Source organism: Platalea leucorodia (genome assembly GCF_965183815.1).
Source record: "Platalea leucorodia genome assembly, chromosome: 2".
NCBI classification, from domain to species: domain Eukaryota; kingdom Metazoa; phylum Chordata; class Aves; order Pelecaniformes; family Threskiornithidae; genus Platalea; species Platalea leucorodia.
The window spans coordinates 1,264,402-1,291,942 of NC_138824.1; the positions used below are offsets into that span (position 1 = coordinate 1,264,402).

A 27,541-nucleotide genomic window follows, 5' to 3' on the forward strand; every position below is an offset into this window, starting at 1 on the left:
AATTTCTATGGAGAACTTTCAAAAAGTGCCAGAAGGGTTTAAAAACTATTAAGCTCTAGCTGCCATTTCTGGTTACGAGGCAATTGTGACAAAGCTCGGTTCACAGATCGGAGCACGTTTGGTTGCATTACTCCGCAGGTTGTCTTTGAAGCAAGAGGAGCTCGGTGGCCGGCATTGCACCGTGAACTCAGAGTAAGGCCTTTCGTGGAAAGGCGTGCCCTTGGTTAGAAATTGTTAAATGTGCCTCCGTTTTGCCGGGTGATGTGAAGATCAGTGGAGCTTTACCTACCTTCGGATCCACTGAGCAATGGCAACCCAAATCAGGAAGAGTAAAAGAAGTGTTCCAGCAGCTTTTCCCATATTCCTTACAGCTCTCAACACTTGGACTGGAAGAGGGAAAGAGAGAACATCACTCTCTGTGCACATCAGACATTTCTGGCACAACAGAACGCTAGTAGACATCAGTTTGTCATATATGTTGAGATGTTAATGAGCGCACGCACTCAACCCCAAGCGAGCAGATGCTCACTGGCATGCTCCCGCCCTTCTGCTCTTGGGCTGGGTCTCCAAGGCACCTCCACCACTCCCTACGTAGGACCTACCAGCGTTCTTATCTTTCTGAGAAACAATAAAAAGCCTGGAGTTATTATTAAGTATTGCTGTATAGGCCTGGCAACGAGGAGTCTTTGGGACTGCGTGGTAAGGAGTTTGAGGACATAAGGAATGAGCAGGAAGGCTTCCCAGGTAGTTCCTTGGTAAGGACACGCAGGTGAAGAAATATCCAAATATAGCACTGAAGGACAAGTGACGTGAGCTGAACACCTACTTCAGCTAATGGCTGAGGCTTCGCTAAGGCTCCGGTGTGTAGTTAGTGTATGGATAAATAAGTACGAGAGGTTTTTCATACTGGAAGCGTAAAAGGGTTGACTCCTCCTAGCACACCTAAGCAACCACTAAGGAGACCGTAGCAGAAGCCTAAAACTTGGCATCGGCTTTTCTCCGTGAACTGAGAGGAGCAGAACATTGCCACTTGGGTACCTTCCCTTCCACGCAGGCAGGTGAAATATCGCAGTGGGTTGATATTTGAAGAACAGCTGGTTTGACATATAAACCGTTACCTGCTCCAAAGAGCTTCATTTCTGCAGTGCCCGTGGGCCTGTTACTGCCTGAGCAACTCGCCATTTGCCTGGTCAAATAAACAGCGGGAAGATCTAAGAGCTCTTCTTCAGCAGCAGAACTAACGAGGAAAGAGGGTTGGGGAAGAGCTTGAAGGCTATCGGCTGTCGGGTGCTGATGGGTTTGTGGAGCACTGCTGCGTGACCCCGTGGTATTTCTTAATCAGCAAGTTAGGACGCCTAATGTATAGGAAGGCAAAAGTATAACTCTCAGAGGTACGTGCCAGGATCGGATTTATTTATGTCCTGTCCTCTCAGGATTGGAGCTCTGCTGGAGATCTCTGTTAAGAGGAGAGGAAGATTCTTTGAAGAGGGTTTTCATGAGCTCAGAGCGACACCCCTCGTAAACCGTCTTAATGAGCTGCGTGCTGGCTGCTTGGCCCCTGTGCTTAATGGAATCGATCTGCAGTTCGTGCGGGTGCCCTGGGAATAGTCTGATAGAGTCAGGCAAGGCAAGCACGACTGGAATGATAATAAAGAAGGCGAGATGAGAGGGAAAAAAAAATAATCTGACATGGCTAAATAGGAAGGGACAAAGAGATGCCTGAACAAAGTCTAAACTGATCTGAAAGTATAGATGGAGAGCTGCTGAGCTTGTTGAAGGCAAAATAAAGCTACGGCAGGCAGTGCGGTGCGCAGAGCGGTCCCACCCCACGCGCTTACTGTTGAAAGAAGGAGGTGGTCCACTGTCAACGCTGCCTCCAAGTCCTTTCGCCTTGCAGTCCGGAGGGGCCCATCCGAAATCGCAGTGACAATTTTTCTTATTGTTGCACACCTAAAAGAAACCAAATATTTTATGGCATGAAAAATAAAGAAACCGTGAAGTGGCCCTGCATTTCTCCAGGGAATAGGCTGCTAGCACAGCTTATTGGCAGGCAGACCAGAGACAGGCTGGATGAAATCTGTGTCCTAAGATAAATTTGTTACTCTGCTTTAGCTGCCGCTGTGGAAATGTTCAGTCTGTTTTGTGCAGAGGTGATAGACTGGTGCCCCGGTCACAGGCTGTCGTGGGCTGTGTGGCTCGTACCGACCATTAGGTGTCTGCTACCCTGGCAAAGTGAGGGCAGCGGGAGTTCCCAGCCCATCGCTGTGGTGATGCTCCTGTTGGAAGAGGTGCTACAAACACAGCAGGGAAGAGATGACAGCATACAGAAGGTGAAAGATGGTTATGTTTTGCCTTTTTCCAACTTAGTAGGAGTGCTTTTGCGTTTGTCAAGCCATTTTTAATCTCAAAGTTGGAAAGCGTTCTTGCACTCTTTATTAATTGCAGAGCTACCCTGCGCTTGTGAGTGCTTTCACTGTTTCTGTCGTGACAACGTATTTCACAAATACGTCCAAAATGAATTTGTCACCTTTATGTGATACAAAAATTACAGGTTTTCCTACAAGATAGGACCGTGACTCCCTTGGTTGCACATTTATTTGCCCTGTCCAGGCTGCATTACTCACCTCCTGTGTTTCTCAGTTCTCACTCACGGTCTGTAGCAGCTGAACGCCTGACGGGGTGCGGCGAGGGCTGCCCAACAGCGTGAGCATCCTCACGGTGGGCCCCTGGGACTGCCACCCTGATTTTGGGTCACGCCGCGGTGTGGGTCTGCGGTCCGCCTGTGTCGTTGCACGCACTGCGGTGGTGCAGAAGTGAGCCTCTCTAACCGTCTTTAGATGCTCGTCGGCTGATTTCCTATTGTATGTTCTTGGTCTAGGTTTGTGTTATTGTTTGGTAGTATGGACCCATAGCTCTGCTCCCCCACATCTCAAATTTGCACGCCCGTGTAGGGAGTGACAGTCTCCCACCCAACCATAAGCGTCTCCGCTTCGAGTAACGTTTCTCTCTCCTCTTCTGGGGAGACAAGGTTGAGGCCAGCTTTCCTCACTCATTTGTGCAGCCCAAACCATATAGAGCAATAATTCTTCATTTCAAGGATGTGTCGTTAGTTTGGAGAACTGCTTCCCAAGAAAAAAGCGTGCGTTTTTGGGGTTATAACCTTTCTCTCTGGAGACAGCAAAAAGACGTGATTATTCCAGCTACTTTGAGAACACTTCCGCCAAGAACGTAACTTCTGATGGACTCAGCCACCCACAGCTGGTGACAGAGCAGAAGAAAAGCAGACCTCAGACCCTTCCAATTATAGATTGACAGATTGCCAGTAACTTTTCTTACTGGTCCTCAGCAATATTACAGATAAAGGACAGATGATGGCAAATCTTCCCAGTATTCTCCCTTAACATCCACACTAACACCCAGACAGATCTGCTCATCTACAATAATAATCTGTCTGGAAACGGGCAGGTAACTTGGAAATGATGTCATAAAAAAAAATCCACATGTGAAATAATTCTGCCAGTGTTAATGTCTGAAACGGAGGTTTTATGTAAGACTAAGTGTTGTACAAAATGTGCCGTTTCTGTGGTGTTTGTAAGGAAAGCGAAGTTACAGAACCGAGCATGCATTTTTTTAGATCTCTCCAACTCCACCTAATTTAAATTCAGTAGCACTGACAGACGCAATGAAGGATGAAGTGTTCTGGTGTGGAAGTTTTTCTTCACAGTATTTGAGGGAACAAAGAAGAAAAATGGTAAAAGTAACCAACAAACACTGCTGTGAAGAGCTGTGGATGGCCAGAGCAGAATCTGGGAGGACAGTCGTGGGTGAAAACCAAAATAATCTCTGTGCTGCTGAGCCAGGAATGATTCTGGACATCTCATACTGCTTTTGAGAGACAAATTTACACTTCCTATACTCTACTATTCAGAGGATACTTAGGTGTTTTCTACTTACCCCTCTGTAATTGCATTTTTTCTCCCTGCAATCGTTGTTGAGAAAAGCTGCGCTGACACATGTCCTGTTCATACATATCTGCAGAAAGAGGAACATTTATGTTAGTGAAACGATAAAGTGACGGATACTAGGAACGGGCACTGGCTGGTCAATAGGGATAAAATTGGTGAAAACCAGCCTGGCAAGTCTTTTCCTTCGTTTAATTTCATTCAAGGCTTTTCTTTCCCTCTCTCCAGACAAGCGCTGGGGGAGCATAGAATGAAGATCTTTAGTTCCAGATTCAAGACGAACCAGAAGGGAGACTGAACAAACCCACTGAAGGTTAGAAAATGCACAGAAACCACTTCTACCTCAGGAACTGAGTAATTAAGAGCTGAAAATAATTGAAGGTAGTGCCAGTATTAGTAGGAAGTACCATATGTGCCTGCTCTCTTCATACCCTTCCCACGGTCCTGCCCGAGACTGGTGGAGGATGCTGGGCTGGATGGGCTCTTGGACTGACCCCGCACAATCATCCTCATCTTCGTGCATCCCCGCAACACTGTGTCCCCAGCATGCTCTCCAGCTCCCGGCAGTTTGTGGCTCGGGAACTCCGGTCTTGTCCTGTCCAGTCCACGATGTGAACAAGACCTTGGAACTACAGAAGATGTTTTGTTTGCTCAGTGAATAACTTGGGGCATCTTCCTAGCTCTAGGAGACACAAACACATCTCCTCTGTGCAGAAGGAGAATGAAGGAGATATATTTTCAACTTTTTGCCTTGCAAATTAGTTATTTTTGGAATTAATGTGTGTATCTGGTGCTGTGAAACCCATGTCTCCTGAAAGGGGAACTCTACTGAAGCCAGCACTGAACAGCTGCTTCCTTTTCTGTGGAACTCAGCACCTCTGTTTTCCTCAGAAATATTTTTGCTGACATGTAATAGCAAGAAACTCATCCTTTAGTGTGTCACCAGCTTGACAGGAATTGTCTCTTCTGCATGTGTCAAGGGAAGAAATGAGTCCTGTTCTTGGAACAACACTTCAAGTTCTTTTGCCTGTACAACAAATGAACCTCGACTTTGGTTAGTAGCTTCAAAAGACGAGTACGATCTATTGCTTTTCCTTTCTAATGGAACAAAATAGCAGCTATTGTGTTAGCCACTCAGTCTGAGGGAAAAAACCCCACAAAATACAAGATGTTGCTAGTTTTCAGCTGCTAAAGGAGGCTTTAACAGAAGGCACTATGCAGCTTATATCAGAGATCAAGAGCATCTCCTTTAGGAACAAAATCCTTCCATTTAATCTCCATCCTGTACTATTCGTATCTCCTCCTAGCTTTCTAAGGGTACCTTGTTACTACCGCACGATGTGCCGTCTTTCACTGATCCCTCGTCAGGAGTGTCTGAAGCCAGGTGAAACTCGAGTCCCCAGCAGAGCTGATCGTTCACGGTCGTCTGAACCACGGTCTCGCCGTCTTGCCTGACTGGTACTTTTTTAATGTTAACACACTGCACTCTCCCACACAGGACATTCCTGGGATAGACAAAGAGACTGCCGCAAGGTCTGTAGAGACATCTGACGACATGGTGATCCGTGGTGCTGGTACACAACTGTGCCGTCAGCTATTTGAGCAATCTGGTACAAATTTGGCCCGTTCCAGCTCACGGGCTCGGAGCAACCCTGGGCACGGTCAGAGGCTCCAGCTCTCCAGGACCAACCCTTTTGGGCAGTTTGCATCCCAACCACCCCTTTTCTGAGGTTCAGACATTTAGCTGGTATCGACTCTTTTATGCCAGTCGGTGTCAGTGCCGTGGGCGCATAGGCCCGGCCCTTTGGTGTATCTCTCCAGAAGCTGCAGAGACACTTCCATTTGACTTTTTGACCCTCACTTTTCATGTTTTTTGCCCATTTTATATACTGTACGAGAAATACTGCTGTTTATGCCAGGAAGAATTGGCTGTGGCTATTCAGAAAGTCGTCTCTGTGCCCAGAGGTGGCAACAGAGGTGCTGCCTCTGTAGTGCTCAGTAGGAAAATAGGACATAAGCTCAAATTCTGAATTTGCATCCTAGCGTCTCCCCTGATGACAGCAATGTCCCTCTCCTTGGTAAACTGTCAAAGCGCAAGCGTGAAGAAAGGTTAGGTACTAGCAACTGCGTATTTTTGAGTGCATGTTAACGTGCATAGGGACAGCAAATCTCCAGGGTTCTGGTAAACCATCTCCTTCCTTTTGAATGATTGCCCACAGTCAGATGTGGCTCATTCTCAGCAGGTCCTGCTCTCAGGACAGGACCACAGAGGAGGGTTTGGAGAGTTAGGAGTTCAAAGGTTGAGGGACTGCACTCCATGGCAATGTCCTGTCTAGAGATGTCTTTCAAGGTGTGCTGAGTGATGACTGCTGCTCATGGCAGCAACGTGAAAAGAATTAATGCTGTAGGAGAGAAAGGGTTAGAGAACCTGTTATCAAACAAAACCCATTCTCAAAGCCCTCGCCCGGTGATGGGATGACCCCTTACTGCGGGGAAGCTGGAAAGTATCATGCGCTGAACCTCCATTCAATGCTGGGAGATAAGATTTAAGGCTGTTCTGGGCAAGCAAAGAAGAAAAATCTGTAAGTTGCTGTAAAAAAAGAAAACCGTCCTCACTTAACTTTCTGGGTTGAAAGTAAAACGCAAGAAGAACCCAGCCTGAAGAAATGCTGCAAATTCCTCCTCTTGCCATGTGCTTTTTTCACCTACTTTGGCTGTTAGACGTGTAGGCTCTCAGCAATGCTTGTGCATCACTCCTTCATCTATGAAAACCAACCAGAAAAGCCTAGCGGAGCCTCCAAGTTGTATAAAAAGCTGCACTCCTTTTCCTGATACCATTTTTGCTTTTGCCTCCCTTCTTGTGCTTAATCCCAACAACAACAAAAAAAAAACAAGTTGAAAAACTTTTAGAAACAGTGTTCTGTTTGTATGCCTTGTACAGCAGTGCACGAGCAGTGTCCCAGTCCTACCTTTGCAGGTGACACCAAGCTGAGCGGTGCGGGTGCCAGGCCTGAGGGACGGGATGGCATCCAGAGGGACCTGGACAAGCTCGAGAAGTGGGACCCTGTGAACCTCATGGGGTTCAACAAGGCCAAGTGCAAGGTCCTGCACCTGGGTGGGGGCAACCCCCGGTGTCAGCACAGGCTGGGGGATGGAGGGATGGAGAGCAGCCCTGAGGAGAGGGACTTGGGGGTGCTGGGGGATGGAAAGCCGGCCATGGGCCGGCAATGTGCGCTGGCAGCCCAGCAAGCCAAGCGTCTCCTGGGCTGCATCCCCCGCAGCGTGGGCAGCGGGGCGAGGGAGGGGATTCTGCCCCTCTGCCCCGCTCTGGGGAGACCCCCCTGGAGCCCCGCGTCCAGCTCGGGGGTCCTCAGCACGGGAAGGACATGGAGCTGTGGGAGCGGGGCCAGGGGAGGCCCCAGCGATGGTCCGAGGGTGGCCCAGCTCTGCTGTGAGGGCAGGCTGAGAGCTGGGGGGGTTCAGCCTGGGGAGGGGGAGGCTGCGGGCAGAGCTGATTGCGGCCTTGCCGTGCTTAACGGGGGCTTGTGAGAAAGGGGGGGACAGGCTTTTTAGCAGGGCCTGCTGCGACAGGACAAGGGGGGATGGTTTTAAACTGAAAGAGGGGAGATTCAGACTGGATGGAAGGAAGAAATGTTTCACGCTGAGGGTGGTGAGACACTGGCCCAGGTTGCCCAGAGAGGTGGGAGATGCCCCATCCCTGGAAGCATCCAAGGCCAGGCTGGACGGGGCTGTGAGCACCCTGATCTGGTGGAAGATGTCCCTGCCCATGGCAGGGGTGGGACTGGATGGGCTTGAAAGGCCCCTTCCCACCCAAACCCTTCTGTGATTCTATGATTCTACCTGGCTACTGGCAGGACTGGGACACCAGTAACCACCAGTCGCCAGCACTTACTCTTCCAGGCATTTGGCGTAGCGCGTCCCGTTCCAGCCGCAGTTCCCGCAGCGGTCGCCCCGAACGTTCACTTCCCTGAAGCAGCTCAGCGGGGCGCGGTGGGCGGCTGCAGAGCGAGAGAGCAAAGGCAGGCGCTCACGGAGCGGCAGGGGCTGTGCGCGCCCCCGTCATCCCTCCAGGTGATTTCTGTGATTTTTTTCTGAAACGAAGTTCTGGTCAACCACAGCTTGTGTTTGACTTGCTGTGTTTTATGGGCATATTTTTTTTTTTTTTTTCACCTCTTCTTTTTGTTCTGGTCCTCTTTTGGACCAGAATAACCAGTGTGAGAATGAGGTGGCTAAATGAGTGGGTTTGCCACCAAGAGATCAACCAGTGATCAGAATAGACCGCGGTCATTTATACAGAACAACACGGAGCATAAAATGAGATTAAAGCTTAAAACCTTTCCCAAGCCTATTTTTTTTTTCTTTAATTCTAACTTGCTGCGTGACGCAGGTCAATATATCTTAGATTTACTCTGCAACCAGAATCACCGCCGTTATATTCAGCGTTAGCAACGCTAATTCCTGTTAGATGTCAGAAGCTGCTCCCAGATCTGGATTTCAGTAAGGCAGAACCATTTCTAACCCAGGGACTCCCCGTTTTTTCAGAACATCTTTATCTTCACCAGGTGTTGTATCAGAGCAGAGAGCACTGAGGGAAGAGACGGAGAGCCTGTGGTCAGCGCAGGACTCCCACCAGGCGTTTTTGCAAGTTTTCAAGCATCCAAAATGTTTTGAAGCATCCAGCCAGCTGCGGGGCTTCCCAGCTCTCCTGCAGAGGTGGCCGAGATCACTGTTGCCCACATTAGCACCCGCGTAAATGTTCGTGTGACAGTGTCCCGTGGCAAAATGATGACAAAAATATTTTGCCTTATCGAAATATTCTGCCTTATCAATATCCTTGCCTTCCCCAGCAATGCCTTTCATGAGAAATGCTACTGTCTTCATCTGCGGGGGTTCCCCGGGACTCCAGACTTCTCATAAATGTGGTAGATCACAGAGGAACGGTGGTTTTACTCGCAGAAGACTTTCGTATGAAAGACACCTCGGACTCAGATCATGATGGGCATCACTGCTGTCGCTATCGAGGGAGCGCAGAGTCGATCTGCTCTGCCGCAGCTTCGGGACATGTGCTCTGAGGAAGTTTGGTTGCTTCCTCCAGAACTGAAATAATCTGAAAGAGGATGTGGGCAGGTATTCAAAGAAATCACATGCGTGCTTCAGGTTTGAACTGGGGCAAACTTAGATGCACGAATTACAGGGCGTGGTTGCTTTCAGAGGCATAAAAGTGATCTCCACGGCTGTCTCCAGCGCATCTTTGTTCCTGGGACCCTCTCGTGGCAAATGGGTGAGGGTGGCCACGTCTGCTGTTCCTGTTGCACACGGGGCATGGGATGTTCCTAAACGGCGCTGCAACAACTACTGCCCGAGAAAACCCCTTTTCTGTTACCCTGACTGTTGTAAATATATAGAATCACAGAATCATTTAGCTTGGAAAAGACCCTTAAGATCATGGAGTCCAATACTATATTTTATATACACTTTTATATATATAGTTATATAGCTATTGTTATGAAATCATAGGGTATTTTAAAAGTATTCTGTAGTATTTTTTATACAAGTACTTATATTCTTAAGTAACTGGCCCATCTATCTAAGCCTGCCTGCCTTACAAACAGTGAGTCTTCATGGGCCCAGGCCCCGGGGTGAGGGTCAGCAAGGCTCAGGGCCGGGTCCTGCCCTGGGGGCACAGCAACCCCAGGCACCGCTGCAGGCGTGGGGAGGAGCGGCTGGGAGCTGCCCGGCGGGAAAGGGCCTGGGGGTGCTGGTCGACAGCCGCTGGACACGAGCCAGCAGGGTGCCCAGGTGGCCAAGAGGGCCAGTGGCACCCTGGCTTGTGTCAGGAACGGTGTGGCCAGCAGGAGCAGGGCAGGGATGGTGCCCCTGCGCTGGGCACTGGTGAGGCCGCCCCTCGAATGCTGTGCTCAGCGCTGGGCCCCGCACCCCAAGGCGGCCATGGAGGGGCTGGAGCGTGGCCAGAGCAGGGCAGCGAGGCTGGGGCAGGGGCTGGAGCACAAGGCTGGGGAGGAGCGGCTGGGGGAGCTGGGGGGGCTCAGCCTGGAGAAGAGGAGGCTGAGGGGAGCCCTCATCGCTCTCTGCAACGGCCTGAAAGGAGGCTGGAGCCGGGGGGGTCGGTCTCTGCTCCCCAGGAACAAGCGCTGGGACGAGAGGGAACGGCCTCAAGCTGCGCCAGGGCAGGGTTGGGTTGGGTATGGGGAAAACTTCTTCCCCCAAAGGGCTGTCAGGGCCTGGCCCAGGCTGCCCAGGGCAGGGGCTGAGTCCCCATCCCTGGGGGGATTTAAAGGACGGATAGACGTGGTGCTTGGGGACATGGTTCAGTGGTGGCCTTGGCAGCGCTGGGTTAACGGTTGGACTCGATGGTCTTTTCCAACCTAAAGGATTCTGTGACTCTATGATTCAGTGACTGTGGAAAAACCAGACTTTTTAAAGTAGGGGGCAGGGCAAGGGGAGGAGACACGAGATGAAGTGTTCCCTGAAGGTGAGGGCTAATTCCATAGGAGATGATCTGGCAGTTCCTCGGACGAGATCTCTTACCTCTGCCAAATAAAGCTTTGCATTGTGCCTCATGGCTGTGGCAGTGCCCATCGTAGCAGCGGTCGTTGTCACCACATGGGGTTCCGTCTTGCTTAAATACATCGATGGGGCAGGTCCCTGAAGAGCCGTTGCAGTACTCGGGAAGATCACATATGCTCCTGTCTTCTCTGCAGATTTTTCCTGCTGGCTGAAACTGTAAAGAAAAGCCCACAAAATGAGTTTTGAATGGAATTTTTTTACTGGAGCGGCTGGCCCAAATTACTGAAACCCATGTGGCAAAATCTTAGGGAACGCCCCAAAAGTGTAAGATGAAGAACAGCAACTTGAATTTGCAAAAAGTCAGGCAGCATAAGGCCTGGAGGAGGGGGTAAGGCACTAAAGTCCTTGCTGTCCTATGGAAATCGAGACATTGCAAATGGTGATTGCTGATATTCCAGCACAGAAACCCGTGGTTTTATTTGTGCATTTCAGGTTAAATCTGAAATGCCTCTACAAATACAGTGTTGCGGGATTTTCCCTAAAAGCTCAAAATCAGCAGGAATGTAAATAAGGTTTAAAAATCTCTTTCCTTTCATCCAGACTTGTGATTGTTGGATGTTTGGTCCAGGACACCAATGCTCGTGTTGGGTTAGTCGGTTCGGTCCTTACACCCTCGCTTTGCCGCTCCTGCTGATGGTTTTTGTCTGACATAATCGCAGTGTTTCTAAACTATTTGTTTTCTACCTAAGCACGAGCAGTTTCCAGTCAAGTTTACGCATATTTTCTGACCAGATATACTGAGAAATGCAGGAAATAAACATTACAGCACCTAGCAGCTTTGAAAAACAATTAAATCATTCGTTTACCCTACATTACAAAGGCAATGGCAGTTGTTGCTGTTATAACTCACCTGACATTTGTGGCAGCATTCGCCTCTGTAACAAGAAGCCCCCGGTGCGAGCAAGCAGCTGGAGGAGAAGCAGCATCCTTCTTGGAGGCATGCCTGGAAGTAGATAGTGCCGTACCCTCTCGGTATGGGGGTTTCTTATTTGGATCACCTCCTCTAGCTGAAGAGCCACAGAATTAAAGGAGGTTAAGGGAAAACAGCTGTTTTCTGCTGCTCTTCAGACTCTGGCCACTCTGGAGTTCGGCGTCGAGGGGAATGATGCCTTGGGTAGACGCTTTTCAAACAATTTGCATTTTTCTCTCAACGCTAATGCTTCCATCTCATCTCCTCTGTTAATCAGCCAACCTACCTGCTTCACAGGGGTGCTCTAAGCATGGGTTCATTAAGGTTTCCAAAGTGCTTGGAAACTCCTGAGCACAATGGGAGAGATCAGTCTCCTTTGCTGGAATTTTTTTCCTTCTTTGATACTTTCCTTCCTTCCCTTTTACAACTCTTTCAGCAATGATCCACCATATCCTCAAAAGTTCCAGTTCCCAATCCCAAATCATTCAAGGTGCTAGAGCTGATGGACTCTGTCATGTAAACAAAATTAGGTACTCAAATTTTAAGGATACCTGGGATGTAAGGGTATCAGCTTTGTAAGGAGAGCTGGTTAATGGCTTTTTAGCGTAAAAACAAGGAGACAGGAACAGTACTGAAGGGATCACACAGCGATGATGAGGAGGAGGTAGTGGGGGCATTAGCAAAGACCAGAGCTCTCAGGTCACTGATGGAAAATGAGATTCAGGAGATTTTAGGACAATTTAGGAGATTTTTTAAATGAGATTTTGGGACGAGAGGGAGAGGCCTCAAGCTGCGCCAGGGCAGGTTTAGGTTGGATATTAGGAAAAACTTCTTCACCAAGAGGGTGGTCAAGCACTGGCGCAGGCTGCCCAGGGAAGTGGTTGAGTCTCCATCCCTGGAGGTATTTAAAGGACGGACAGACATGGTGCTCGAGGACGTGGTATAGATGGGCTTGGCAGTGCTGGGTTAACGGTTGGACTTGATGACCTTAAGGGTCTTTTCCAACCTTAACGATTCTGTGATTCTATGATTCTATGATTTTCTTGTGTCTCCTGAAAAGGCCAAACTTATAATGTGGTATTTGAGAGGGAATGTAGGGTTGTGTAAAACCTATTGTGGGATGTTTTAAGGCAAATGCAGGGATGTGCAAAGCTTTGTGTGGGATGGTTAGGGGAAGGAGCAAAGGTGGACTGGGGAGGAAGAATTGTGGGAAAGGGGAAAAGGGCTGGGATAAAAGGGGCTGATAAAAAGGGTCTTCTGGTCAGGGCACTTGTATGGCTGAGCCCCGCGTCTGATTGAGGAGAACAGGTCTGGGACCAGTTGTTGGAGAGACCGGGGGTCTGGGGGCTGTAGGTGGTAGGGTTTAGTTTTTTCTAGCGTAATTTCTTAAAGCAGGTGAATCCTCTTTATCAGCAAGGTTCAGCAGTTCAACCTAAGCCTGAATGTCAGACACGTGCAAATCGCTCACGGGGGAAATGTCAGTGCACAGGCTGAGTTTTGACAAAGCTGCAGAAGCTTTGTACAAATAACGATTGCACAAAATGCAAACAAGAGTTTCCACTGGAAAACTCAAACTTTCCGAAGTGTCGCAACTGCATGGATCCTGGAACTACAGCTGCGCAATACCAACATGCAAGCCCTTCTTTCACTGACTTCAAAGTAAATATAACGGAAAAAAGAACAGAAATAGAAAAACTCTCGTTTTCCATAAGTGCTCATAACTTGCTTGATATAGAGCGGCTTGGAGGCAAAGACATGTCCCTTCTGCAGAGTCTCCCACTCTGACTGCAGCACTGATCAGATACTTTTCTTTTCATCAGACCCCTCCTTCTTATGAACATTCGTACAGCCAGAAGGAAAACACCTTTCCTTGTGGAGGAGGTATGGAGAGGTCTCATCTCCGTCCCGGAGGCGTGACTCCTTATCAGACTTGCAGACAGAGTCCACCCTTAGATCTGCACAGAGTCTGCCATGCCAAAGGCTTGCCGTACCAAAGGTCCCTCCATAGCCGTGGAAGAAAAACTGAATTTACCTCTAGATATGCTCTGCATGTGTTTACACATATCATGCATATTTTGCCCACAAATAAAGCCATATTTGGGAAAATCCCCACTTCGAGGGAATTGGCAGAAGTGGAAGCCAGTGGGCTCGTTTGAATGTATAACACTTCAAAGATCATTTCTTCCCATGAGTCAGGGAGCTTTTATGGTTACAAAACCACCACAGTTTTACTACCACTACCCTAACAAGTAGATTGCAGTGAAATATTTAATTGCCAACCTCGTCACTGCCGCAGTCACATTCTTCCTCTTTTTCCAAGACACCGTTGCCACAGAGTTCAAGAAGAAATGGCTTTAAAGATGGTATGTTGAGTAGACAAGGTAGATTTTTTCTTATTACTTCGTTGTAATATTCTCCCATAGTGCAGTTACTGAATGCCAAGCAAGATCTGTAAGAAAAAAATACCATATATAACCACACCATAAATTGGTGGACTCAAAGAAGAGATAGATTAACTAGCGAAGAGGAATATGGGCAGTTTTAGGGGGAATAGGCCTTTTTTCTCGCCTTTTTTCATGTAGGAAGACATGGGAGACAGGAATGCCTGGATGAGAAAAGGGGAAGACTACAAAGCAGCTTTGAAAGTGTTTTGGTTGTTGTGGAAGGCTGAAGGCGGAGGACAGGAGACACTGCAGACACGGCGAGATCAGGTACGATTCATGACAATGATGTACAGTGTGAGAGCAGATCACCGGGTGTGAGAGAGGGATGGATCTACTTGCTTTCGTGTGAACGCTATGAAAACTACCTGGAACTTGCAAAGTAACCAGGAGAGAAACAGGGTGGCTTCATGCCTAGCTGCTCAAATGGGTGACAGCTGCTCGTGAACCAGGCAGGAGCGTGGGCATGAGAATTTCCAGCTGTGAAGTTAAGTTATCTCTTATTGAGGATTTTAAAAGAGAAATTGAATGCAGTTTGTAATCACACGAATTAAGAAGAAAGCTGAAGTAAGACGGTAACGTAGTGAGCATGATGCAGATATCAAACTGAGCATGATGCAGATAGCAAAGAAAATGCCGACGTGGCCCAAAACAAAGTGAGAGCTCGCTCGCCCTCAGCTTTGCTAAGCATGGTGTCAGGCAGCAGCGACGGGACAACAGAGCACTGCAAACGAGGAACAAGGCTGTGCAGACATCCCTTAAAGTGCTGAGGGCTTACATACGCCTAGGGTGACATACGGACAGGACTGATGAGGAATAAAGATTGCCATCATGGGATAGGTGAGAAGCAGCAGCGGATGGAAGGATGGATGAGTCAGAAAGAGAGTTGCTGGTGTTGTGCATAACTACGGGCATGGAAATTACTGCAGCCGAAATGGAAGCAGCTTGACTGACTGTGTCAATGTAGGAATTCTGGAAGAACTATTGCCTCAAGCGAGAAGTTTGGAAACATACATTTAATGAGTACGTTAGGATAACACGGTTACTATGTGAATGGACGGCAGCAAAAGCTGAAGGATCAGAGACCTGTGAAACACAGTGCTCTGACTTGCTAAGGTTTTCACCCCAGCAGTTGTGCGCTGGGTCCTCCGTCACGTTGAGGGCACCGAGGAGGTGACTTCCAGGTGGACGGGATAGGAGGGACCATCACGGGGTGAAGCAGGACTGCTGGTGACTGCACTGAAAGGGCTGTTTCAATGCTGATGTTATTGAAAGTGCAGACAAATCTGCTAGGAGACTTCAGTTTCTCAAATCTTTGATGTCTTCAGAGAGGCTTGGTTGGTCTCTGGTGAAGATAAGGGTCTAATATTACGCATGGAGCCTGTGTCCTTCTCATTACTGCAGTATGTACGTTGCAGAGAATGAAACAGGGATAGGGACTTCTTCACACCAAGAAAAGGATCTTAGGATTTGGAAGCAAACAAATCTGCAATGGAGCAACCTTCACTGCCTGCTGAAGTTCACTGCGTGTTGAGCGGACCTCTAAAGCTAAGAGGAATGAGTCATTTTTAAAGACACTGTGTTATCAGCAGTACTTGGAGCTGACCACAGGGATGTTGAAAGAAATATCATACGGTTTCTTTGATGCTGAAACAACAGGAGCTGACATCTACCAAATATTCATCACAGGAGACATTAATTAATTAGTAGAATTATTTTTCTTCATGATGGTCGTATATCGAGAGGGCAGGTATGAGCAGCTCCTTGTACACGAGGCACCTTTTCTGGAAGATACGTTGTCATGGGTAGCAATTGTAAATAAACGGTGCAAGGGGAGGGGATGCAGTAACCCATCCATCTGCGGGGAGCATCAAAACACAGCTATGAAGAAGCCAAAAGCAAGCATCACTTGGAGAAAGCAGAGGAAAATAAATGAACAGTTACACTGTGACCAGTGGAGCCAAGGCAGCCAACTTTTCTGGGAGAACTGGTATCTCTTGTTTTAACTAGATAACTATTTTCACTTGATAAAGCACCGTAGAGTAATTTAGGTTGGAAGGGACCTCTGGAAGCCCCTGGTCCAACCACCTGGACAAAGCAGGGGCAACTTAGACTCCTCTGCCAAGTGGAGCTGGAAGATTAAAAGATGGTGTAGAGGAATGGTTGTACGCACCCCCCTACAGAAACACAGCGGTTGCTCCGAGGTGGAGAGCTGAAGGCAACGACCCAAATCTCACCGTCAGTGATGTAGGGAACACCAAGCTTTACTTACCCCGGGGACGTTCGCATGATGCATCCGCTGCGGGTGCAGTTGCAATCACAGAATTTGTCATGAAATTGTTTCGCGTCGTCGTGGCTGAAGCCTAAACTGTGGCCTATCTCGTGGGCGAGCGTCATCACGTTGCTGATGGTGTCGTGGCCAGGGAACTGCAGGTGGGAAGAAAAACCACAGGTCCACGTTTTCTCAAGTCAGTGTATGTTGATGTGGAGAAAGATCCAGACTTCCAATGTTTTGCTTAGTAATTGTGAAATTTGTGCTGGCTGGGGACTTGCACGGGCAAACAACCAATTAAGGGAACCAAAGGACCCCTAAAGAGTTGCTCTGGGGAGGCATTGGAGAGGTGTTCTTTCACCATCTCATCTTCTTTAAGAAACGGCAAAAACAAGGCCAGTATCACCTCCTTTAGATGCCCAAATTGGGCTAATTGGTAAACGCCTGAGCCCAGGAGTTATGTAGAATTAACTCCCAAGGTTTACTGTGAGTATGAAAGGTTTCTTTTTCCTTTCAGGCAGTGCAAACCTGCAAGGTCTCCCCTTACCGAGACGACACCCATGGAGTTCATCTGGCACATTGTCCCTTTCCAGGCAAATCCCCGTTCCTTGTAGTGCTGGCCGCTGCAGCGGGAAAGTTTGAACATTAAAGAAATGCAGAACGACTTTGTCTCAAGGATCATAGAATCACAGAATGGTTTGGGTTGGAAGGGACCTTAAAGACCATCTAGTTCCACCCCCCCTGCCATGGGCAGGGACACCTTCCACCGGACCAGGTTGCTCAAAGTCCCATCCGACCTGGCCTTCAACTCTTCCAGGGATGGGGCATCCACAGCTTCTCTGGGCAACCTGTGCCAGTGCCTCACCGCCCTCAGAGTGAAGAAGTTCTTCCTTATATCTGATGTAAACCTACCCTCTTTCAGTTTAAAGCCATTATCCCTTGTCCCGTCACTACGTGCCCTTGGAAAAAGTCCCTCTCCAGCTTTCTTGTGGGCCCCCTTCAGGCACTGGGAGGCTGCTGTAAGGTCTCCCCGCAGCCTTCTCTTCTCCAGGCTGAACAACCCCAACTCCCTCAGCCCGTCCTCATAGGAGAAGTGCTCCAGCCCTCGGACCATCTGATGGGATGCATCGCCTGAATTACAGCTGGAGAATAATGGGTTTGGATAACAAGGAGCTCCTTTCTTGAAGAAAAGCCCAGCATCCTATGGGAGCCTCGTATGCAGCCGGGCTGGTACCCACAGACCAGGTGTGCAAGCACCAGCGATGCATTGTGCTAAGGAGGCAGAGCCACGGTTTATAAACTCATTGGCCTCCTCCCTACTTTAAAGGGTATTTCAATAAAATATAATTATTCAAAATTATTTTAAAAAGATTTGGCAATATAAGATGTTGAATTTGAAAAAAGAAATATTCAATACATTTTGAGATACATATTTTACTGTGTAGAAGGTTTCTTTCCCCCCAGATAGAGGAAAAAGGAACGGACAAAACAGAAACAAGGTGCTAGGTCTAAAAAGCAAATGAGTGAAATAAGTGATTAAACATCTTGCAGTTTGAAATCTAACTCCCTTGTCCTAGCAAAAAGGTTTTATTGAAATACTGAGTTGTAAACCACATAACAACGAATTATTATATCTAAAAAGTGAGTGGCTTGTATATATAAAAATGAGTAAAAACTAAAAATGAGATTAAAATAATTCAGTTACAGAGAACTGTATCAAAATTGGAAATAAGCTGTACACTGTTTGTGTACATGTGTGGAAAAATATAAAAGAGGACAGTGAAAGGGAAAAGCGAATTCTTGTATCAATTTACATGACAAATATGTGCTGATTAGTACATGGACTGATTAAGCTGTTACATTTTTTTTCCACGAGATACCAGCAGGACAAAAAACTTATCAGCATATATATGTAAAAATTAGAAGAAGAAAGAGGTGAAAATATTCTTTCTCCCTGCTTATCTCCCCACAGCCGGTACGTGAGCTGGGCGATTAAAACGCAGGACTCTTACAGCAGTAGCTGGATATGGTCGTAATTAATGCGACCGACAGCATCCCTCTGACACCACGCGGCAAAAACCTGCAGCATCCGGGCCAGGCTGTGGGCGGTCGTCACCTGGTCCGTCCTGGTCCACATCTCCACCGCGCTGATGATGATCTGCAGCTTCATGCGCTTGTAGACCTGGAAAACGGCAAGAGCTTGCATCCCCTGCGGGCCATGGGGCACGCGGCGACCCTGGGCACCGCGCTTGTCTCCGCGTTATTCATGCAAGAACCGGTTTCTTGCTAAAGCTGAAAGATCTGAGCATTTATTTTCAGGCATTATATATTAATTTAATGGAGCTTTCGGTGTAGCTTGGTTTTGAGTGCCTTGTGGCTGATGCACCGGTGCCTTGTCGGTGTATTCACACAGAAGCAGCAGCAGATGAACTCATGTCCTGGTTTGGAGGACTCGGAGCAAGGAGAGGATGAAGAGAAAGGGAGGTTGTAATGAGCTACCAGAAAGCATTTAGTAACGATAATGCATATTCCAAATCAACCGTTTTATAGGGATGATTTCAAAATTATTTTTAAACTGAGGTGGGGGGTCGGTCTCTGCTCCCCAGGAACAAGCGATGGGACGAGAGGGAACGGCCTCAAGCTGCGCCAGGGCAGGGTTGGGTTGGGTATGGGGAAAAACTTCTTCCCCCAAAGGGCTGTCAGGCCCTGGCCCAGGCTGCCCAGGGCAGGGGTGCAGTCACAGTCCCTGGAAGTGTTCAAAAAACATGTGGATGTGGTGCTTAGGGACATGGTTTAGAGGTAGACCGGGCAGTTAGGTTAACGGTTGGACTCTATGATCTCAGAGGTCCTTTCCAACCTTAATGATTCGGTGATTCTATGATATTTGAAGCAATTTTTTAACAGTCGAAGTGGGCTTTATAGCATTGAGGAACACATTGGTTCCTGCTAGAGTAGCTACAGTCAGGCACGGATCGTTCATCTCTTTCCCAGGGTAATGGGTCAGACAGACAACCAACGGAGCAAAACGGCAGTCGTAATTACCACGTCATTAAAACTCACCGTGTTCAGGAGGTTGCTTATGGAAATGAAGAGGTGTAGCATCAGGGTTTCGTTGTAGTTGTTAACTTTAAACTGAACGGGGAGAAGGGCTGCGTTACAATGCTGAACGCCAAGGACTGCCTCCAATATAACACAACAGCCCTAGCATGGTGACAACTTCTGATGCTTACCAGCTCTTTGTTTGTGACCAGAGCCAGCTCCAAGTATCTGGTGGGCACGGGCAGTCTCTGAAGACCGGGGACCTCCTGGAAGCGAACAAATTATGCTGCGGTTATTGAGGTACGTTCAGGAGCTTTAAAGCTTACGCCGCATTGCAAAAACCAAGGTGGTGTTACTTAAACTAATCCAGAATTTCCCTTAAGTACAAGAACAAAGAGCAGTTATGCATTAGAGAAGGATTAATGAGCGTAACGAGTAATCAGGGCGCGAGCAGAGAGATTGAGAGACAGAACACAGCTGTAGGTGGGGTTTTCTTGGTAGCAGGGGGGTTACCTGGCATTGCTCACGTTAAATCAGCTCACTGTGGGCTGCAGGCTTTTGCACGTGCTCAGACCATTTTTTAATCACGCAATTTGGCACCACAGAAACTGCGTCAAAGGGAGAATTGAGTGGGGTCATCACGAGCTGCCTGCACCGAGCGGCTCAATGCTAGAAACCGGGAGGGTAAACAGATAACTGCAGATAAAAACTGGTCCTGAACTGAAATTTTTCAAGCCGTATGAAAGCCACTAAAATAACTTAGTTTTGCTTCATTTTGCCCAGCCCACCTACGTAATACAGCAAATGGGAGCGCGCCCACCGATAGCCCCAGCCAGTGAGAGGCACCATGTGCTGCGCCTGGGATCCAGCAGCCTCTGGAAATAAGGTTTTTAGTATTTCTTGCTTGTGCCCTTTGCACATTTACCTGTGCGTGGGCAGCTCCACAGTTAAAATCTGCTCTAAAAGTGCGACGTGCTCCGTCTTGGGCTGGGTAGAGCTCATTGACTTCTACATTTCGTGCATCCAGCACATTAATTGCTGGTAGCAATTAGTTAATGGGTAATCTGGGGGGTTATTCTTCTTCTCTGAGCGCGGCATTGCTCAGCGGCAGCGTCGTCCCATCTCTGAAGGGGTGAGCGCACACTCAGATTGTGTGGGGCATTCAAGATCTGCAGATTTGGTCAAGTAACGAGGAGAAAAAGAAGGTGACCCTGCAAAAATCTGGGCGGTAGCTTTGGCACTGGCTGAGGTGGGAACGAGGAAGCCATGTTAGCGTTTCTGTTGAGTAGTTCCCAGGTGTTTTGGTGGTAGAAGAGAGGAGGAGGAGCCGCTATCTCTCAGAAAGACAACTTTCTAAATGGTTTGGCTGTTGCACAATTATGCAGTGCTAAAAAAATGCTGTTGCTTAAGTCGTTTTAAGCATGGGGACTCATCTCTCTTCTCTGCTGAACGAATACCATTTTATTATTATTATAAATTATCCTCTTTCCCTGGCAGGTTCTCAGTAAATTCAGTGAAATTGTAGCAATTTATAAAACTATATTTCTGCCATGGGAGCTGATAAGTAATTCTTTCATCTAAATGCTTCATATTATTATCAGGAGGCAGCATCTCTGAATGTCACTCTTTATTTCTTTCACCGAATGCAATCACAGTACGCTGGCATAGGCCAGACTGTCGCTATAAATAATCCACGCTCGTAGGTACAAAAATAACACTTTATCTCGGCTCTTTTGAAAGCAGGAACAGCAATGACAAAAGTCCTCGCAAGCTCTAAAAGCACTCACAAATCAAAGCAAATAAACTATTTTTCTAACCCAGGTGTTTCTGAAAACAACCGCATCAGTAATATCCGATATCAAGTGATGTCAGAACAAACTAATTTCCTTTGATAACGTGGAAGCTGTGTTTCTGAACAGAAGAGAACCAGCAGATGTGTGCATTTTGACATCGCTAAGGCTTTTTTTCATGTAATTTAAGCAAATCGGGGCAGGAGAGTGCAGATTTGCTTACTATAAGGTGGATACTGACTAGAGACACAGAGAGAGCAGTTGCTGATCTTTATTGCCAAGATGTAAAGAGGCATTAAATGAAGTCCTAGGGGAGTCAGACCCAGAGCAGAAACTGTTCAACATCTATCCCAGCAGCCTGCGGTTACCACCGCACGCTCGCGGATTTGTGAACGACTCCCATCAGAGAAGTACGATGAACCCCGATGAGACTTGAAGTTATTCTGCTCTTCAATGAGGGAAAAGAAAAGCAAACAAATAGGATGCAGGAGCAGGAGTGGCATCAGTAAAGGCAGGGGACATAACCTCCCCTCTTACTCAGCGCTCACAAGACTTCAGCAAAAGTGGCTGCTGGGAGAGAGGCCCCCAGCCGTGGCCCCAAAGAGTTGCACCTCCAGGTCCCTCTGGAGGTAAGGGAAAGGCAGCACGGACAGAGCGCTGGAAGGTGCTCAGAGGTTTCTCTAGAAAAGTCGAGTTACATCCCCAGAGCATCTATTTCTGACACACTAATAAGGAAGATTCAAGCATTGCAGGAGGTTGCCCAGAGGGGTTGTGCAGTCTCCGTCCTTGGAGTTGTTCAAGATCCGACTGGATAAAGCCCTGACCAACCTGGTTTGACCTCAGAGCTGACCTTGCGTGGAGGAGGAGGCTGAACTTGAGACCTCCTGAGGTCCCTTCCAACCTGGGTCATCCTGTGATCCGATGAGATGGAGCTCACGACTGTTGTCAGAGGGGCTGATAGCACCCACTTCCCAGGAGCAGATCCCACCCGCCAAGCTGTGTCCTTCCCAGGCTCTTTGGCTGGGCAGCCCTACAAGGAGAGGGTCTGGAGGGAAGAGCTCTGGGTGCAGACCCCTGGTCCCCAAGTCTACACTTTCCTTTCTGGAGTCAGGCAGTACAATACTCGATTGTCAATAGATTTTCTATAACAGAAAGTCAATAACGACTGAAATCACTGCTTCTATAGCTTCTGATCACAGCTTATTTAGAAACATTATCTGTCTTTAAAAATAATTAATCGTTTCAGATTTGTTTATTGAAACCTTCAGCTGCTTTTACCTCTGGAGCTGACAGAGATGTCAACTCCCCTCTTTATTGCTGTCTTAAAAAAGTTCTTCTTGTCTACTTCCACTTTCATTTCAACCACCGTTTTTAAGACCTGAATATTTTTTTCAGGGCTTGTGAGATGAACTGGCAAGTGGGAAGGGATCTCAAGACAGAAGCAAACCCAGGGCAGGATGATTTGCACCTGACAAAGTGCTACCTCACACTCCTCCAGAAACAAAACGAGGTCTTCAGTTGGCAGTGTGACGCTTAGGCATGGCTGCAGGTATGGTTTCCATACCATGTGAGGGTGCTTCGCTCATCGTCACTATACAGAAATCCCGTTTGCTTCCAGACCTGCTGATGCTTTACAGTGTGAAATCCCTGTCATGCTCTCATGAACGCAATGGGAATTTCCTCTACGGTTGGGCTACTCCCAGCATTTAACATCACCCATACGTATACACACGAGTGTGCGACATCGACCCGAGTGGATGGGGAGTCCTTACTTCGATAACAAGGATTTTATGACTTGCGTTCGCAAGTTCTTCGGGCAGATGGTCCTTGCGCTCTTCGGGCACTTGGCACAGATGATGCGAGCCACCTTCCAGCGCCCTTCGGTAAATGAGGTGTTGAAACGTCGAGGAGTTCTCCACGGGCTCAATTTCGTACCTCACATCTCCAATTTGCAAAACTCCACTGCGAATTTTCAAACAGAAAAGACGTGAACTAAATGAATTCTTAAATTATTTAGTAAATACAAAAACAAACAAGGTGCAGGGTGCTCATCATAGCATGGCTGGAGGTGCGGGGCAGCCCTGTCCGTCTCACCAACAGGTAGAAGCTCCAGGAGCCGCCCCTGGCATTCAGGGCTATTGGGATCAGCCCATGTTTTATGTTTTTTTAAACGGGAGATATGGAAGAATTTAGCTCTTTCATACCACTGCTTCTGTGGGCGGGGATCCCATGAGAAGATACAAGGAGCTCACCTAAAAGGTCTTTTATGGAAAAAAAGTGTCACGCACAAGGTTTAGGATTCATAAGACAGCCTTGAGAGAGCAATCGTGCAGCTTTGGGAAAAAGTAAAGAAGCTGCAGATGAATGCTGTATATTAAATGAAAGTGAGAAGGCAATAACAGCTCTGCGCTATGGCTCTTCCAAGGAGCATCCGTCTTTAAGATCTGCTTATCCCTGCGTAGACGCTGCAGCTCAATAGGCTGCATCTGCTAATAAGTTTGCATCCTAAAAAAACTCACTTAATTCAGAGATGTTTTGGGGTGCTTGTTTGAGAAAGAAGGCACAGGTAGGTCTACCAAATCTCAATCTCATGCCTGGTCTTATAAGAGAAGCTCAATGGGTTTTAGTTTTGCCAGCGTTTGAGTTATTTAGTCCTAAAATGTTCATAATTACTGGTTTGTGTATCACAACAGGGAAACGTCGCCTCATCAAACACCGAGCTGGAAACCCAGAAGACTGTTAAGGCAGTTGTGGCAGTGCGTTTACCAAGAAGGTCTTTAATGGGAAAAAAATTGCCAGTTTCCCACCCTGCAAGTCCCCTGCATGCAGGCTGTGAAGGAAGCCAAGTCTTGCTCTGGGGAGTCCGACACTGGGGCAGAGCGTGGGAGTTTCTGCTGGATGCGGTAAGTTCTGGAAGGCTGGATAACTTCCTTCCACCAAAGCCGGTGAAAGTAATACAAAATAAAATTAAATGTTTTCAAAGGACAACTTCTTTAAAAAAAAAAGCAGCTGCTGCTCGCCAGGGCTGCTATTTCTGGAGAAGACGGAAGGTTTGGGGTTGATAGCGTTGCAGAGGTATAATGTAAGAAGAGGACTGCTAAGCTATGCACGGTTCGTTTAAATATCCCCTTCATCTTCAGAGGAGAGGTTACGCTGGTATTCCTTTTTGTTTGACTGATATTCTAAAGAGAGTAAGTTCTGCAGGAAGGACTTCAAGAGGGATGTTGGTGATGGTAGTGGGTGGCCACCCATATTTTGGGAAGTCTGATTTGCAGGAGACTGGTATGCCCGTACAGATACGCTTTCTGTCTCGTGTTCAGAACTTGCGCTATCAGAAATGAATATATCCCAGATCTGGAGTGTGCCTGAAGAGGGAAGTTTCTCGAGAAGTGCTTGTTTAGTTTACTGTCTTTTAAAGTAAGGCTTGGAGCTGTCTTGGCATGTCAAACCTGCTACCTGCTTAGAGGCTATAGAAAGCACATTCTTTGGCCAAAAATTTCCTTTAAAACTGTTTTTCTATGAAATATCTGCCTTTAAAATCTATACTGGTGATGCTGCAAATGGTAAAAAAAAAAAAATCTCAGCCATGTTTGAAGATTTGAATTTTAGTAGCGGGATGCAGGAGGAAGCATCGCACGCAGAAGCGGGGGCGCCTGCTTTAAACAGGGAGATCAATGCCCAGCCCAGTTAATTTGATGCTGAACCCCTCGTTCTCCCCTGGGAAGAGCCCTACCTGATCCCGAAGCATGTGCTGAGGGAGACGATGGATCCTGGGGAGCCTTCCACAAACCCCTCATAGTAGCAGTCGTCCTGCAAGGTGCAAACGTGGCTTCAGGCTGGGGGAAACGCTCCCATGCCCGGGTCAAAAACCCTGCGTCAGTAAAGGGACGCATAAAAGCTCCCCAAATCCGCATTTAACCATTTTGGAAGGGGTATTTCATGTGCAAAAAAAAGTGAAGGCATAAAAGGTAAGCAGGAGAAAACCAGGAGCCTGAGAGCTCATCATTGGATAATGATGAATTTTCAAGGGGTATTTTTTGATGTCTCAGATTTTCTTTTGATGGAGTAAAATTATTTTAAAAACTGTAAAAATTTGAAAGGGAAATCAAGTGTGCTGATCAATCTGAAATTGTTTTCCCAGTTTTTATCAGTCTTGATACAATTTCCTTCCTTTGTTTAAACAAATGGTGTAAATAATGGATTTTTTTAGAAACAGAAAGCCATCCCTTGCTCAGGTCCACTGGTGTAGTTCTGGCTGTCGATGCATCCTTGACAGACATCTAAACTCACCTGAATATATGGAAACTCGGTTATCAGGTGTCCCTCTGGGCTGTACGTGAAAACTGCGATGTCCTTGGCTATCAAATTTCTGAAAAGCAAAGCAGAAATCCTCGGTGCGGGTTAATTAATTCCCCGTAATGGCCCTGTGCAAAAAATAGCAGGGAAAGGAAAACTGGGGAAGAGCCTTACTTTGCCTGGGTCAGATGGACGATGTGGTGGTTTCCTTCTGCCATTATTAAATAGGACGTGTCCCCCTGGAATGGCCAAGGCACTGATTAATTGCAGAAATTAATCCAACAGTGGAAACACTATTTCCAGGCTGATTTTGGCTGCGAAGCCGGAGCCATCTCCTCACCCCGCTCTCCCTTTGGCACCCACCCGTGGCCCCCGCAGAGGCCATGGTTTAGACCCATGGTCTAAAAAGTGTTTCCTAAAAAGCAAATGACCTCTCTGAAGGTCCCGTCCTTTGCCTCCAGCCGCCTGGGCACTGTTACTTCCGAGTAGACAATTCTCGATGCTTCAGTAAAACCTGAAAGAGATTCTGCATTTAGGGAAAAGGGGCATTAATCACACCAGGCAATGAAGAATTTCCCACCCCTGCAGTGCAGAAGGAGGATTTTAAGTGGAAGTTTGAAAAATTTGGCGTGTTTAAATTGTGCGAGTCCATCTGTCTTCAATGAGAGGTATAAAGGAGGTAGTTGAGCAGCTCTCTGCTGTTAATGCTGGCTTCTAAGGAAGCTTAAGATACAAAAATAACCCGGAGGACATTTTTTAAGAAAGGGAAAAATGAGATGACTTTGGTAATTACAAGATGCTGAGCCCAGCATGCATCCCCCAGCCTGTGTCCCCCACCCTGCCTTCCCCCAACCAAGGTCCCCAAGCCCACGTCCCCATCCCACATCCCTCCACCCGCTGTCCCCCATGTCCCTCCACACGTCCCCGTGCCCGCATCCGCCAGTGCATGTCCCCCAATGCATGTCCCCCGTCCCATGTCCTCCCATGCATGGCCCCCCATGCCCTCCTGCCTGCTTCCCATCCACCCACATCCCCCCCGTGTCGCTCCACCTTGCCCTTTGGGGTACCCCGGCCCTGCTCCATCCTCCCGTCTCCCTGTCCCTTACCTGGGCAGAGGAGCAGGATCACTGCCGTGACCCACACGTCCCTTGGGGGTGGGCAGCGCCCCGTCCCCATTCCTGTGTCCCTCCAGGCCAGGCCAGCCCTGTGGGGATACTCCATCAGCGCGGCCCCCACCCCAACCTCCGCTGGCCTCAGCTCGCCCTGGGGACGTTGTCACCCTGTTTCCGTCCCCACCACCTTGCTTGGCTGTCACCCCATCCCACCCCTCCCAACAGCCGCCCAGCCCCACTCCCCGTCTCCCTCAGCCCCTTGTTGGGTCCCCCCAGCTGCCACCAGCCCCGAGCTGCGCCCAAGCCCCTACTCTTCTCCTCATCCAGCTCCACTCCTGCACCGCCAGCTGGCACTGGGGCCTCCATGTCCTGTCCCCGCCTGGACCCATCCTGCCCCCACCCCAACCCCTCACCCCGCTGCCACCCAGCCCTGCCCTGCCATCTTCCAACTGCTGCCTGGGCTCCATCTGCCACCTCCCACTGTCCCAACCTCCTTCTACCCGATATCCCTCCCTTCCCTTTCCCTCCCTTCTCCAACTGCCACCCATCTCATGCCACGCCATGCCATTCCATGCTATCCCATGCCATCCCATCCACCCCTTCTCCAACTGCCACCCATCCTTTCCCACCCATCCCATCCCATCCCCATCCCATCCCATCCCCATCCCCATCCCATCCCATCCCCATCCCCATCCCATCCCCATCCCCATCCCATCCCATCCCATCCCCATCTCTATCCCATCCCATCCCATCCCATCCCATCCCATCCCCATCCCCATCCCCATCCCCATCTCCATCCCATCCCATCCCATCCCATCCCCATCCCATCCCATCCCATCCCATCCCATCCCATCCCCATCCCCATCCCCATCCCATCCCATCCCCATCTCCATCCCATCCCATCCCATCCCATCCCATCCTCATCCCCATCCCCATCCCCATCCCCATCCCCATCCCCATCCCCATCCCCATCCCCATCCCATCCCCATCCCATCCCAACCCCATTCCACCTCCAACTGCCACCCAGGCCTGTTCTGCCACCTTCCAGCACTCCAGTCCCACTTCCAACTGCCACCACCGCTCCTCCACCTGCCACCCGTTCTGTCCCAT

At 48.4% G+C, this 27,541-nt stretch overlaps 1 protein-coding gene across 1 annotated transcript; it reads right to left on the reverse strand.

Moving 5' to 3' along the window:
- Positions 1-1,410: 1,410 nt before the first annotated feature.
- Positions 1,411-27,541, reverse strand: LOC309587078 (disintegrin and metalloproteinase domain-containing protein 9-like; the record flags this gene model as incomplete). Its single annotated transcript, XM_082304958.1, has 17 exons — positions 1,411-1,637; positions 1,839-1,950; positions 3,955-4,032; positions 5,284-5,467; positions 7,876-7,981; positions 10,533-10,725; positions 11,422-11,514; positions 13,762-13,930; positions 16,195-16,349; positions 16,742-16,817; positions 18,207-18,376; positions 19,255-19,326; positions 19,425-19,499; positions 22,796-22,985; positions 24,757-24,833; positions 25,314-25,392; positions 27,432-27,541. The coding sequence occupies 17 exons, from the start codon at positions 27,539-27,541 to the stop codon at positions 1,411-1,413; spliced, it is 2,166 nt and encodes a 721-aa protein (XP_082161084.1).